Source organism: Lemur catta, chromosome 22 (genome assembly GCF_020740605.2).
Source record: "Lemur catta isolate mLemCat1 chromosome 22, mLemCat1.pri, whole genome shotgun sequence".
NCBI lineage: Eukaryota > Metazoa > Chordata > Mammalia > Primates > Lemuridae > Lemur > Lemur catta.
This window is the reverse complement of record NC_059149.1, coordinates 27,355,843-27,370,213: the sequence shown is the minus strand read 5'-3', so window position 1 is coordinate 27,370,213 and position 14,371 is coordinate 27,355,843. Positions and strand designations below refer to the sequence as shown.

The window sequence follows — 14,371 nt, the reverse complement described above, 5'->3', positions numbered from 1 at the left end:
CTGGCACTGCCCCCTCCAGGGATCATTTTGGACCGCCTCACTCGGCCCAGCAGGATTCTGAAACGCCGAGGGGTCAACCTGATGGGTTTCGGGGTCAACGGAAGAGGGGAAGGGGAGCCCTGGCGGGGAGAACCCCCCGGCCCCCCGCCCAGCAGCTGAGGCACAGGAGGGCGGCCATCTTGGCCGGGAGGGTAGGGCTGGGGAGCTGCGGGCGCCGTGCGATTGGGGGGCTCGCCCGGAAGTGACGCCAACTACCCGGAAGCGGAGGGGGTTCCCTGGCCCACTCCCCCCTCGTTCGTTTGCTCCCCCGCTTCCTCCCCGCCCCCCTTCCTCTCCATTCGTTTCCCCCCCTCCCCGGTCCCTGCCTTCCTCCCCCCACCCGTCCCTCCCCCCCCAACCTCCGGAGCTGGGAAGAGAGTCAAGATGGCGGCGAAATCCGATGGCGGTGGCGTGGGGGTGGGCTTCGCCCAGCTGCACAACCTGGACGAGGCGGTGGGCAGCGGCGGCGAGGAGGACGGGGAGCCCGGGGGAGGCGGCTGCGGCGGCGGCGGCGACGGCAGCGAGCCCGGCGAGAGCAGCTCGCTGCACATCTGCCACTGCTGCAACACCTCCTCGTGCTACTGGGGCTGCCGCTCCGCCTGCCTGCGCTCCCTCCTGGGCAGGAAGCCGCGCCGCAGCGCCGCCGTCGCCGACGGGGGGGACCAGCCGCTGCAGCCGCCCGCGGCCGCCGACCGCCAGCCCCCGACGCCCTCGGCCGCGCGGCCGCAGCCGCCGCAGGTGGAGCGGCCGTGGCTCGACTGCCTGTGGATCGTGCTGGCGCTGCTGGTCTTCTTCGGGGACGTGGGCACCGACCTGTGGCTGGCCCTCGACTACTACCGCAAGGGGGACTACACCTTCTTCGGGCTGACCCTCTTCTTCGTGCTGGTGCCGTCGCTGCTGGTGCAGAGCCTGAGCTTCCGCTGGTTCGTGCAGGACTACACGGGCGGCGGGCTGGGCGCCGTGGAGGGGCTCAGCAGCCGGGGCCCCCCCATGATGGGGGCCGGCTACGGCCGCCCGGCCACGCCGGGGGCGCAGCGCCTGTGCCGCCTCTCCGTGTGGATCTGGCAGACGGTCATCCACCTGCTGCAGATGGGGCAGGTGTGGAGGTAAGAGCACTGCGGGGGTGGGGGCGGGGGCTGGCGGGCCGCCCTGCGGAGGGCCCCTGCGCCCTCCAGGTGCCTCGCGGGTCCGCCCCTCGGACGGGCCCGGCCCGGGGGGCTAGAAGGAGGGGTTGGCCGCGCACTTCCCCTGGCGTCTCAAAAGGACCATCGCTTGATCTGGCTCCCTGGCCACGCCTTTTGGCCCGGGGAGGCCCGAGTCCTGCTGTTTGCCTCTCTCCATCCCTGGTTCGCACTCAGCGGAGACCCTGCCTCATCCTCCCCCCCTCCTCCTCTGCAGACCTCCGTATCCCTGTTGTCCCTTTCCCCTATATCCCAAGGTAACCAGCCGCTAGCGCCTTGTATCTGCACCCCAGCTCGCGTCCTGGGGGGGACCTTCCTCCCTCCAGCCGGTTTGCACTCGGTTTTGTCCCCCGGTGAGACATCCTCCCCTCTTCCCCCGTTTTCCCTCTGCAGTGGCCTGTGTGGGGCCCTGTTGAAAAACCCTCGCTGCCTCTCCTCTAAGCACTCCTTTATTCCACGCCCCCTCCCCCCTTCCTGCAATCCCAGCCCCTGCGAATGACTCCAGATCGCTGCCCTCCTTGAAGGAAAAATGACTTTTTTTGCTGGAGTAGACGTGCCCTCTCCTTAGTGACAGGTAAAAACTGGACAATATGTGATGGGTGCAAGCGTTTGGTGGTAACTCTCACCACCAGAAAACCAATTAGCCACCTGGACACCTATTCGGGGAGGACAGTGTTTTTGGTAGCCAGGCCAGCGTGTAAGTGATTTATGTTTCCACAGACCCAAGCGAGGCTTTGCGGCCCTTTCCCCTTTTGTAGATTTCCCGTGTGCCAGGTGACTCCCTCAAAAACCACTTGCAGGTGCTCTTGTTGCCAGGAGCCTTAAACTGACTTAACTGGCTAAACTAAGGAAATGATCCCACTAAAACCTTGGTAAATCTGTGCCTTCCAACTTAAATTAGCTTGAGTGTATTCTGGAAGCAGTGAGTTGTAAGTGAGAGCATTTGCAAAAGAAAAAAAAAACCTTGCTGGAGATAAATTACACAGGGACAAGCTCTTAAGTACATTGCTTCTGTGAGAAGACATTTTGCCTTGACTGCCCTGACTCCTATGCCTGGGAGGAGGCTTCAGGCACTCAGTATTTCAGGTAACCAAGGTAGACTCAGGTTAGCTGGAATAAAGTTCATTATCTTTTGAGTGGTTTGTGCAGATGTCTGTTCAGAATTTATTTTAGTAAACACATTTCAGAAAGTATGGGATTGAATTAAATGAAATCTGGAGAGTGAATGCAAGAAGTTTGTCCTACAGAATTGGCATGCAAATTCAGGGTAGGGGAGGTGAGGGTAGTTCTTGATGTTGCTGGTTCTCCCAGAGTTGTTTACTGGTGTTCCTAGGTTGAGCCAAGAACCTTTTCCCCAGCTGCATTTGTCTGCAGATTTTTTATTTCCTGCTGATAAGTTTATAAGAAAGGAGAGAATAAAATAGAAGAAGCACTGATTGATTAACTTTTAGCTGCTGTGAGCATAACTTGGGGTCCAATAAAATTTTGAAATATGGTTTGAGTTTGAAGTCTAAATGCAAAAGCACCCCTAAACGCCCAAATCCATACTGAATCAAAGGTAGTGTGTTTGATACTGGGGAAACCTTTTTTTTCAGTTTCTGGCTGGTAAGATGCAAAGACTGAAGGGGGAGAGGAACAAAAGTGTGGGGAAGAGAGTGGTTTTGAAATACTAGTAGAATTTAACAGCATGTATTTAATAACTAGGCTTCTGCTTGAACAAGCCCAAGTCACCTATCTCCCTGTGTTAAACTTCTGAGTGTGGGCAGTAAAAACGTTGGTGTCAGGTTAAAATTCCTGAGAGAATTGTTTCTAATGGAATCTGTCATAGACATTTATTAGTAGTAAGCGTTTGGGACATAATGAAATTGAAGTTCAGGTTCACAATCTTTTTAGGCAGAATAAATTTCCCCGCCATTCACTAAACCTTAATTGTATTTGGGCAAAGTAGAAGGCCAGATTTTGGGAGAAAGTAAAAAGTACATTTTAAGTGTAAATTTAGCTTTTGTAGTTTATGTAAGAGAGTATATGTATTTTTTTCTCGTCTCCATTTAACTTTCAAGGTCTGCAGTGAGATATATGTATTTTTAAAAGGTACCTGTGATTTATGTCTAACTTTTTAAGTCTTTTTTCAAGATTAGGATATATTTCTAAATATTTCATAAAGTTAAGGTATTAAAAGACATGCTAATTCAGCTAGGTTATTTCTTCTAACATAGCTCTACTTCAAAACCAATATTTCCTGAGGAATGATTTTATTTATTTGTTTCCAGTAGGCTGGTTTTGGTTGAAATACTTCTGGAGCAAGGTCTGCTCTCAATACCTGCTAGGCATGTTGCTTGCATTGAAATCATTCATATGTAAAAGCTTTAGAGAAAGGTTTTTATTCTTTTCTTGTTTTAATCTCTTGGCAAACAATTGCTTGTCACTGTGTATAAACATACATCATCTTTGTTTTTACTGCACATCTTTTGGGGTTATAGTTTCCTTAATCATATTTGCTGTTTAAACTTTGCTATTTCATGTGGTCACATGACAAAGATTAAGGTCTAGGAATTCTATCGCTTGTTTTGGGTTGCATTTCTAAGAAAAAATGTCAGTGAAGTTGTACATTGTCAAAACTGATTCCATTAGGACATGAATGCCTGTCTCTTCACATGCCTTTGTTTTTTCTTTCTTTCTTTCTTTTTTTTTTTTTAGTGTAAACTTGTTTGACTCTTGCTTGGACAAAGTACAATGCCTTTGTAAGATAATTGGGGTCCCCTGACGTTAAGGTGGTGCGCTTCTTTGCATGTTGCCATTCCTGTCAAGATGACAACTACCTGACATCTTTCACCAAATGACTTTACAGAATTTAAGGAAATATTTTTGGCTGGGCTGAAATTGGAGCATGGAAGAGTGGTTGTCTGTAGAATGATTTGGTATCATGAGCCTGCTTTTGCAGAGCACTAGTGTGTTATTAAGGTCTGTTTAATGCATGCATTACCCTCACTAATTACTAAACATGTATCTTATTATATAGTATTATTTGCTCTGTTTCGGCTGCTTTTTCCAGGGATAACAGGCATGAGTCACTCATGCCAGGAATATGACTCACATCAGGCTTCACTTTAGTATAATGTTAATAGAAAGTGAGATCATGTTCTTGGAGGGTTTGATGTTTGGAACAGCATGAATTAGTTTGCATATTGCATTGTTGTATGGAAGTTTTTTCCTTCCGTGTATTGTTTAGAGGGTGCTCAGTGTGTTGTCCTCTTCAGAACATCAACAGTTCTTTGACTAACAGTTCATCGGATGTCATGATGTCACAGCCAAATCATTACTCTCTTTTAATTATTTTGATGTGTGTGCACCCTTCTATTTTAGAGTAAAAAAGGAATTTACTTGAATTCCTTATAGTATTTGCCATGTTTAAGGTGAGGATCAACTGTCCTTTATCTTGTGGGATGGGGTGGACTAGATGGTTGCCTTCAGGGAGAAAAAAGAAAAAGGCATTTCACATTTCATAATGGCACCATCAATCTGAAACCTTCTAAAGCTTCTTAAGTCCCCATTTTGAGACTTTGGTATAATACAGATTCATAGTTCTCTACATAATTAGCCTCCGCCTTTGCCCCTATATTTGGGATACCTAGTATATTATGTTTTTATGTTGAATATTTTAGAATAGTGGTTCTTAATTCTGGCTGAGAATAGAATATACTGCAGCTTTTAAAAAAATAAAATGCCTGGGCACGGTTGGGCCTGCCGAGGAAGATTCCTAGGGTGGGACCTGAGCAGTCATAGTTTTAGAAGCTCCACAGGTGATCATATGGTTAGCCAGGCTTGATAAACGCTTTGGAATTGAGTTTCAAGGCTTATACCATTTGGAGATGGATATTGGATTTGTGTTCTTAATAAATATGGCGAACAGTTGAGAAAGGAATGAGCTGATACCATGAAGTTTGGTCCCTGAACAGCACCGTAACAAAACGACTTTACCTTGGAAACATGAATGTGTAAAAGTACTTGGGCTGTCTCAAGGATATGCACTCATGGTACTCTGTTTTCTATTTCTTTGAGCCCAAGTATGAAGCTCATTATAAAAGTCTTCTCAAATTCAAAGCAGTCTTCAATAAATGTAGCCTGCTTCTTTGCCTTTTATGGGATACAAATAATACTTTTATTATGTTGCATGTAAAAGGTATAATTTGGTTTATTTTTGAAATTATTCTATTAAGTAGGCTTGAGGAAACGTAACTGGGATTACAAATGGTGTTGGACTAAGTGATCTGTAATGTCCCTCTAGTTCTAAGATTTTGTGACTTAAGAATGGAAATATTACCTTACAAATAAGGAAACTCATTTGTGTGGGCCCAGGGTACGCCATAGGCACACTAGAAGATTATATGCATGTATTTGTGTATGTGTGTAGGAAGTTATTATGTCTACTTATTACAGGGTCAGAATCTTAATGTTATAAAAATAGTGTTTTTCTTCCATTTTATTCATAAACTTAATGGAATTCTGGTTAAAAAGAAACTCAATGATTTTGTTTTTTCCTTTTTTTTGAGACAGGGTGTCACTCTTTTGCCCAGGCTACAGTGCAGGGGTCAGTCATAGCTCACTGTAGCCTCCAACTCTTGGGCTCGAGCGATCGTCTTGCCTCAGCCTCCCGAGTAGTTGGGACTATAGGCATGAGCCACTGCCCGGCTTCAGTGGGATTTTTTGAGGGAGAACGTGAGTGAAATTGATCAGAGAAAAGTATAGTTAAAATAACTTTGAAAAAGAAAACTGTTGAGACTTACTCTGTCAGAAAGTGGATGTGCCATAACGTGTTGATAAGTAGACCATTGTGCCACTGGCAAAAGAAGTAAGTGAATAGGTAGTGAAGGGGAAGAAAGAATCTAGAAATAAATAGACATGTTTGTGAGAATTTAGTACATAGTATAGGTGGCATTTCTAATCAGTGAAGGGAAAAAGAATTATTTAACAAATGATACTGGGGCAGTTGACTACCCAATTGAAACAAGTAGATCTCTACCTTATATAAACAAAAGTTCTTAAAAAATTAAAGATGTAAACATAAAATGTTAAACTGTAAAAACATTAGAAGAAAATGTAGGGTGATTATTTTTTATAATCTTGCAGTGGGCAAGACCCTTTGGTACCAGCAAGGAAAAAGGGGGCAGATTTAACCACCTTACCATTGCCTCCTCTGGTTTATCCCCTTCTTCCTCTTCCCACCCCAAAATTCTAGAAATGGGTGGCTGGCTGTGAGGGTAGGAGGGTTAAATTTAGACAGAGATACTTCCTCTAGGAACATGAATGTGAAGAGAACATTTCTGAAGAATATTTCTTGTTTTTTTTTGGGTGAATAGTAACAGCAAAAACTTGACATTTATGATGAATTTTCAAGGGAAGGATGAAAAAATGGCATGCTTTGGAGTAAAATTGCAACTAGTGATGAAACATAGTATTTTCAGAATAACCCGGAAACAAAGCATCAAAATTATAGAAGTCTAGTATTCCTGAAATCTAGCAGGCATGTGTCAGAAGTCACAGGTAGTTATTTCTGTCTTCAACATCATTTGGTTTGATTTTGCAGACTTAATCCATAAGGTCAGTCAGTAAAGCTTATGTAATGGGTAAATTCTGGAATGTTGGGAAGATTCTGTGGGATGCAAAAAGAAATAAACTGTGTCTCAAATGTTGCCATTTTTGCTATGGGATGGTTTGCTTTGCAATGTGCTCTCTGCAAGTAAGTTTGTGCTTAAAACTTTAGTTAACTCCCCATGATCTGTTTCTCTAGTTTCTTCTATTAATAGTCAGAAATTCTGCATTTATTTGGCTCTGACTTAATTTTTTTTAAAAAATCATGAAAATATAGTCTCATTTAAAAAGTTCAGTGACTTTTGACTAATTGCCTAAAGACAATTCACTGTTTACAACTTATTGGAGATATTATTAAAAAAAAAAAAGCACAGGACATAGCATGGAATAAAGGGAATGAACATTGAAGTTAAGACATCAAGGTTGTCATTCTGCAAGTTACAAACAATTGCTCGCCTCAGTTTCCTCATATTATATTTATCAAATGAGGAGTTAAATTGATCTTTAATGTCCTTTCAATTTTAAAAAGTCCATGATGCTGTAGATGTTAGTTTTGTTTTGTTTTGCTTTTTTTTAGAGATAGGGTGTCACTAGATTGCCCAGGCTGTTCTTGAACTCTTAGGCTCAAGTGATCCTCCCACCTCAGCCTTCCTAGTAGCTGGGGCTACAGGTCTGTGCCACTGCGCCCCGCTGAAAACAGTTTTAAAGAAGGAATTTCAGACTTTGGTTTGCTCAGTTAAAATATTTTTAAAACAAATGTATGTGTTTCCCAGGAGCTGATTTGAAGTAGGGAGTTCTGAGTCCTAGCACGTGTTATTTTCACTTAGTATTAAACAAATTTTCATTATTTTTAATGACTTTGCTATCTGTATGGGCATTTTATGTCTCTCACTAGTTAATGTTAAAATTTATAGCAGATTAAACTTTCCAAGAAACTTGTTATGCTGGTCTTATCAGCTAAGCTTGTGAATTTGCAATTTTAGCTATAAATGAAACTGTATTTTAAAGTGGTCTTTTTTTTTTTTTTTGGTACTCTTATGTTTTAAATTTTTACTGTTAGTTAGGCTAAGCAATGCATATATCTATTTAAGCCATATATTTTGGAGGTTTTTCTGAATTGTTTACCAAAATTAATTTCTTTTTGGGGGAGGAAACTCAGAATTACCTACTGTGACTTATTGTTTCATATGTGGTCTTTAACTTTAAAAAGTTAGTGTAATTTTTTTTTTAAATATTAGCTTCCATGTCAGTTGTGAGCTTTCTTTAGGAAATATTTCTGGGAAGTGAATTTTTCCCCCCTTAGATTAAAGTATAGCTTCTTTTGTGGCTCAAATTGAATTTTTAAGAAAGATGGAATTTGCTTGGAGGATTCAGTGCCTATTGCTACAATGACATTAATGTAGTGTTCTACATAGAATTCAACATTAGATTTTCTTTTCTACATGTCTAGTGTGGGTAGATCTTGGTATATTGCATTATTTTAAATTAGCTTAAAACATGCCGATTTGTATTTTAAACAAGCTGTCTAGTAATTATAACCATCTCTAAGGCTTAATAGCCACTGCTTTGCTGGATCTAGGACCCGAGGAGTTAAAAAAAAAAAAAAATCTGTCCTGAGAAGTTAGTATGAATCTAGGTACTGGTGGATTTTGAGTGGGTTGTTGGTAAACAGTTAATGAGTTTAAGTTTCATGTTATAGAGGAACAAAGATAAATACAGTGTCCCTCAAGGTCCTCTAGTTCCTAGGGTAGTGTTAGGAGAGGACAGATATGTGATGCTTGCAATAAACTGAGGTGAGCACTATTATTGATAATACGTTAGAATGTGTGACTACAATTAAAGGAGAGTGGGAGAGGCGTAGAGAAATTACTGAGAAGGAAAGGAAACTACATTGAAAGTTCTGCTTTTACATATATTATCTCATTTAACTTTCACAAATGTTTTGTGCCCATTTTGCAGATGAAGAATTGGGTTTAGAGTGGGTGAGCAACCTATATAACTGGCAGCTGGTGGAGGAAAGTTTTGAAGCCAGATCTTACTGGTGGCAAAATAGGCCCCGTTGTCTACGTCAGGAATGCTTCTCGCTGCTTGTGAGCCCCGATGACTGAGCTGTGGGCAAACAGAATTACTTTATTTTGGGACTTTGCTGTTGTGGTTAATTGAAAATGGAGGAATGATATTTTGAACCCCTGGGGCCTCTTGGGGTACGAGCTGAGGTTCTTTGAGACCTCTGATTTCTCTTTAATGTATTAAACTCCACGGAGATTAGGGTAGGTTTGTAACTTGTTCATTGTGACTGCGAATGTGATTCAAAAGGCTGAGTAATCCCACTGGATCTGTGTCTTAGGACATTATTTTCAGTACTTCACCCCATTGTCTTTCTCATGGTAGATGCACCTGCCAACCCTGCGATCCGCATTACAGAGTGGAATATGTAGGTGTGAAAGTGCCCTGCAGGCTCCATCTAAATGCTGCGCCCGTGTGTTGGTTCTCTGTTGACCTGTTGGAAACACTAAGAACAGCAGTTCCAGCCTTAAGGTTATAGAGCAGGTGTTTCCAAGCTTTTGCTGTGCATTGGAATCCCCTGGGGAGTCAGATATTTGGGTTCCACCGTAAGAGATTATGATCCAGGAGGTCAGGATGGGCTTCAAGAATGCATATAGTTTAAAAGCCCACGCTTTGTGAAAGTTCCCCAAGCAGTGCCCAGGTGAATGAAAAGCACTGGTGTGGGCTGATTCCTACCAGTATCTAAAGAAGTAGTTCTTCAAGAGAAGGAGCGTGTGCTGGAATCGCTTGGGAGTGATTGGTAAACTTAAGCACTAGGCATTGTAGATTCAGAGGGATGGAATGGATAAAAGAAGCTCCGCAGGTGATTTTAATGGAAAACCAGTATTTAAACAATCTGATTGGACCTTACTTTTAACTGGGATAGGTTGGTGAAAGTGTATATTAATCAAACGCTGTTGCCATATACTATGCCTGAGATTTAGAATACTGTAAAGATGTTTAACATTAAAATTATGACATATAATTGAATATTCCTTGGATTCAGAAGCTTCCTTTGGAAATTTGAAGTACTTCAAGGTCATTATCATGAACATGAATGATCACCATTGGTGCTCAGAATTGCCAGGTTAGGGGCATTTTATTGTGCTTGGAAAACTGATACTCAATCCAGAGTGAATTTTCTGTCTCATATTTTCAGAAATGTTGTATTTGTTGAAATCAGTGCCAAGGAAAAGGTTCCTAAAAAGAAAGTGGTGAATGAAAGGGGAGAAGTAACCTAATAGATATTAAATGAGTGTCATTAGAGACAGGAATAAAGAGAGCAGAGAAGAAAAATGACAAATACATTTTGCTTGATAGATTCATGGGCAGAAGAGCAAGGGGAGGGGAGGAGGGGGCGTTGTGCAGTGTTTGTGGCTGGCAAGGTGCTAGTGCCACGGTTCAGCAGGCACACCTGCGATCCACACACCGAATGCTGTGCCTCCGAGCTCCGTCTAGGAGTGTCCTGTGGCAGTGGCGAGAAAATTTGAGAACCCTTGTAACAGGGAAGTCAGGGTCAGAAATCCCATGGGACACTGTGGTTGGCAGAGAGATGGGACCCGGGTGGGGGTGTGGGCATGCCAAGGGCAGGGGAGGTTGGATGCTCTGCTGACTTGTGGTGCTGGATCAAAATGAGCAAAACTCCAGCCCTGTACTTTTGTTTGGGCATAAGGAATGCAGCTTTGGAATGCAGCTTTTGAGTAGTCAACTAAGTGCTTATAAATAGCCTTCTACCGTATACTTAAAATGCTGCCATTTTGCCTTCTCTAAGGTAGTTTTCATGAAAACTGGCTCTGAAAGAAAATATGCCTTCCAATAAAGAAATTATATGTTCAAAACTTAAGCAACCTCAAATGGTTTGGTTGGACCTAGTAGGTGAGGGTATTCCTTTGGATGGAAGAAAAGAGAAACTACAGTAAAGGACTCATTACTCAGTTTGCAGATTAAACAAAAGTTGTCAAAACGAAGCTGAGTTAAAAGCAATTACATTATATATTTAGAAAAATAGAGAATTAGAATATGTCTGTAGTGTTTGTGAACCGTATTTGGGGTTTCCACTATTTGATAGGGACTACATAATCATTTTTAGGTAGTTTTTGAGATGTAGTAATCTGGGAAAGAGTTGACGTGTACCTCTTAAGCCTTTCTGGTTAAATAGGATGATTTTTGTCGGGCGGGTTCCAGGATTTTGAATGGGGCTCCATGAGGTTGGAGTGTGTCATTTTGCTTATTGCTTGGCATTTGCAACTCACTATTTCAATAGTGATAGACTCATATCTACTGTAATGTGATACACACGTTCCTGAAAAACCTCTCATTCTGCAAAATCACACACTAAAAATAACAGGGCTGTGGAAGAAAATAGAATTAAAGCCAGACTACTTAAAACTATGGAACTTTGTAACTAGAGCACTAGCAAAAACAATGACAATTCAAGTGAAAATACTTGCAGGTTTAACTTTACACTGACATTTGCACTCGGCATCATACCCGGATTGCAGGCCTTGTTTTATCCTGGGATATGTAGGTTCTTATAGATGTCAGCTTTTACTGGAGGCCAAGTTCACCAGAATTAAAGCTCTGCTTCAGGGGTAGCCTTCACGTGGAAAGCACAGCAGATATTGAAGCAGCTAAATCAGCTAATCATTAATTAGACAAAAGGAAGGTACTTTGATAAGATTTTCAGCATTTTTCTTTAAGTTGTCTTTTTTTTTTCTTTGCTGAGTGTTTCTCATTATTTATGAAAAATCTTGTCCTTGATAGCTTCAGAACATTAATATACTGGGAAGAATTACTCATGAACCAACACTACTTCGTTTTACTGTTGTCACTCCCATTTTGCCAGTCATGTGTGAAGGAATCCATGTTACAGAAGCATGTATTGTATAACTGACATGTTTTTGAATCAGTGATGGTGTCAAGATGCAGCTCTTGAAAATGTCAAGGTTCCATTGCTTTGGGAAGTTCTAGTTTGGGAGACATCCTACAGTGCTTCAAGGTTAAGTGAAATTTATTACTCTTCTTATGCCTTGTTGGTCCTTATGTACAATAAAGAACCGAAGAGGGGCTATATTAATCCACTTTTAAATTCTGCTGCTGTTACCTAGTCATTGGATGGAATGCGATAGTGTCTCAATGTTGCATCTGCATTTGAACAACATATATGGAACAGGAATGGTTTTTAAATTTTGGCTCATTTGAAATGTGGTTATAGTGATGTTTGAAATTGAAATTCATCTAAGGATACAGTAAACAGAAAAAAGAGCAACAGTAGCCAGTTGTCAAGGAAAAGACTGATGGGTAGAATAAACAGACGGCTTTCTGTAATATAAACAATCTGTTTTCATAGGATTTTCTCTCTTTTGAAGGATGATGGGGAGAACTTCCAAATTAAGTAGAAGTTGGTGAAATGTGAAAGGCAGCAAATCTACAACATGTATGTTAGTGATTATTTTACAGTTTGTTTCCTCAATAACTGTAATAACAAAAATGTCAGTAGCTTAACACAATAGAAATGTATTGTTTGCTGTGAGTCGTCGTGGCTCATGGTTGCTGTGACATCCTTTCGGGACTCACCAGCCTCAGCATTCAGCCAGAGGGAAGGGAGAGACCAGGGCTTCTTAAAAGCCCTGGCTTGAAGTGACACACATCACTTCTGCTAACATGCCATTGTCAGTGAAGAACTAGCCGTGGACTATGCCTAGACCCAGGGCGGCTGTGAAATACAGTCCCAGCCTGGGCAGCAGCTTTACAGCATCGGAGAGGGAGCCTGCGCTTTGGTATTACTGTGTAGGCAAGTGTATGTGTATTTATATGTTTTATATATATATATATATATATATAAAAAACAGGACATCGCTCCATGCTAGGGCTCTCACATACGCCCCCACACACTCAGACTGGGACCGTGTAGACACACCAGTGAACCGCACATGCACATCTTTGGGACATGGAGGGAAACCAGGGTACCTGGAGAAAACCCACGCAGACATGGGGAGACCGTGCAGACTGCACACGGAGAGTGGCCCCAGCCAGGAATTGATTTTTTTTTTCTTTTTTCTCATCAACTTTATAACTAAGTGATGGTGAACAAAATGATACTGGATGAAATGACGTTATTCAAGTTCCTGCTGTATACTAAAACATACTAGATTCTATTTGGTTTTTGTGTTTATAACCCCTGGGGTTAAAATGATTGAAAAATTGTTTACAAAGGTGTTAAATATCTAAACATGACTTAAATGTAAAACCAAACCTAATATGTTTTTATCAAAACATGTATGTTTTATAAGTTTTTATAGAAATCCATAAAATATTATAAAAATAGAGATCTACCATTCTAGTTTTGAAGTTTTTAACAGTCTGCTGTTTTAAAATACTTGGTCTGTTAATTCCGAATGTATTTTCTGGCATTCTTAATTGGCTTTTAAAAATAAGGTTTACTAATAACAGAAATAATAAATGTACATATTTATTTAGAGGCTATTTAATAATTAAAGTTCCTTTACATAATATCACCGCCAGTTGAGACTGTACCAGAGGTCTAGATGAGGATTCTTGTTCCTTCTTACAAAGCCCAAATCTGTGACCTGTGTGGGTGATAAGTAATTATTATCTTCAGAGTATGGTGCTTGAGAGATTAAACTGCAAATTATAATTAGAATAAAAACTATACACTGAAACCTTTAACAGACTCTGTATGGTGGTATAGGTCAAATATACACTATGTATGAGATAATTTTTTTGTCTAGCTGATCTTAATGTAGTTTTAACACGTTTTATTATATTTGCTTATATTATCTGGTGCTGGCTTAGTCTTTCCCTCACTCTGGAATCATCTCTTGTAGCCAGGGGACATTATTGCGTAGACTACAAACAGTCGAGACTTGTTAGCATTGTATAAAGCCACATTGAGCTTGCTCTAAACAAATGCTGTTACGTACATTGCTTCTCAAACTTAATACTCCTGCTAATATTATAATCCTTACACTGTGTTAAAACCTCATTCATGGGACTTTTCAATTCATACGCCTACTTGAGTGGACTTTCCAAAAATCTTAGTGGACTTGTAGTAATATTAATCAACACAGGTCTTAGGACCTCTTCTATGGACCAAATAAACAAATTGGTTAACTTCACATTGTAGTTAATTCTCATTAGCACATTGTAACCTTAAATAATAATTTTTTTAAAAAAATCCACCAAACAGCATGTCACATCCATTAGGATGGCTGCTCTCAGAAAACCAGAAAATAACAAGTGTTGCTGAGTATGTGGAGGAATCGGAAGCCTTGTGCACTGTTGGTGGGAATGTAGAATGATACAGCCATTATGGAAATAAAGATGTAGGTGTTGGCTGATCTGAAGGCAGTGAGTTACCTCTGTTGATTGTTCCCAGTTACAGATGGGACTGCTTGTTCTACTCTTACCCCCTTCTCACTACTGAACTTTACTGGTCATAAAAAGAAGAAAGATGTAACAATGCTAAAGAAATTATAAATATGTGCCTATTAAAT

General features: G+C 41.5%; 1 protein-coding gene across 1 annotated transcript in view; it reads left to right on the top strand.

Moving 5' to 3' along the window:
- The first annotated feature begins 404 nt into the window (after positions 1-404).
- XKR6 (XK related 6) overlaps positions 405-14,371 on the top strand; it is a 161,215-nt gene continuing 147,248 nt past the window's right edge. The window contains exon 1 of the mRNA XM_045535594.1: positions 405-1,145. Within this exon, the coding sequence (XP_045391550.1) occupies positions 424-1,145 (722 nt within the window). The 5' untranslated portion in view covers positions 405-423. The remainder of the gene's footprint in view (positions 1,146-14,371) is intronic.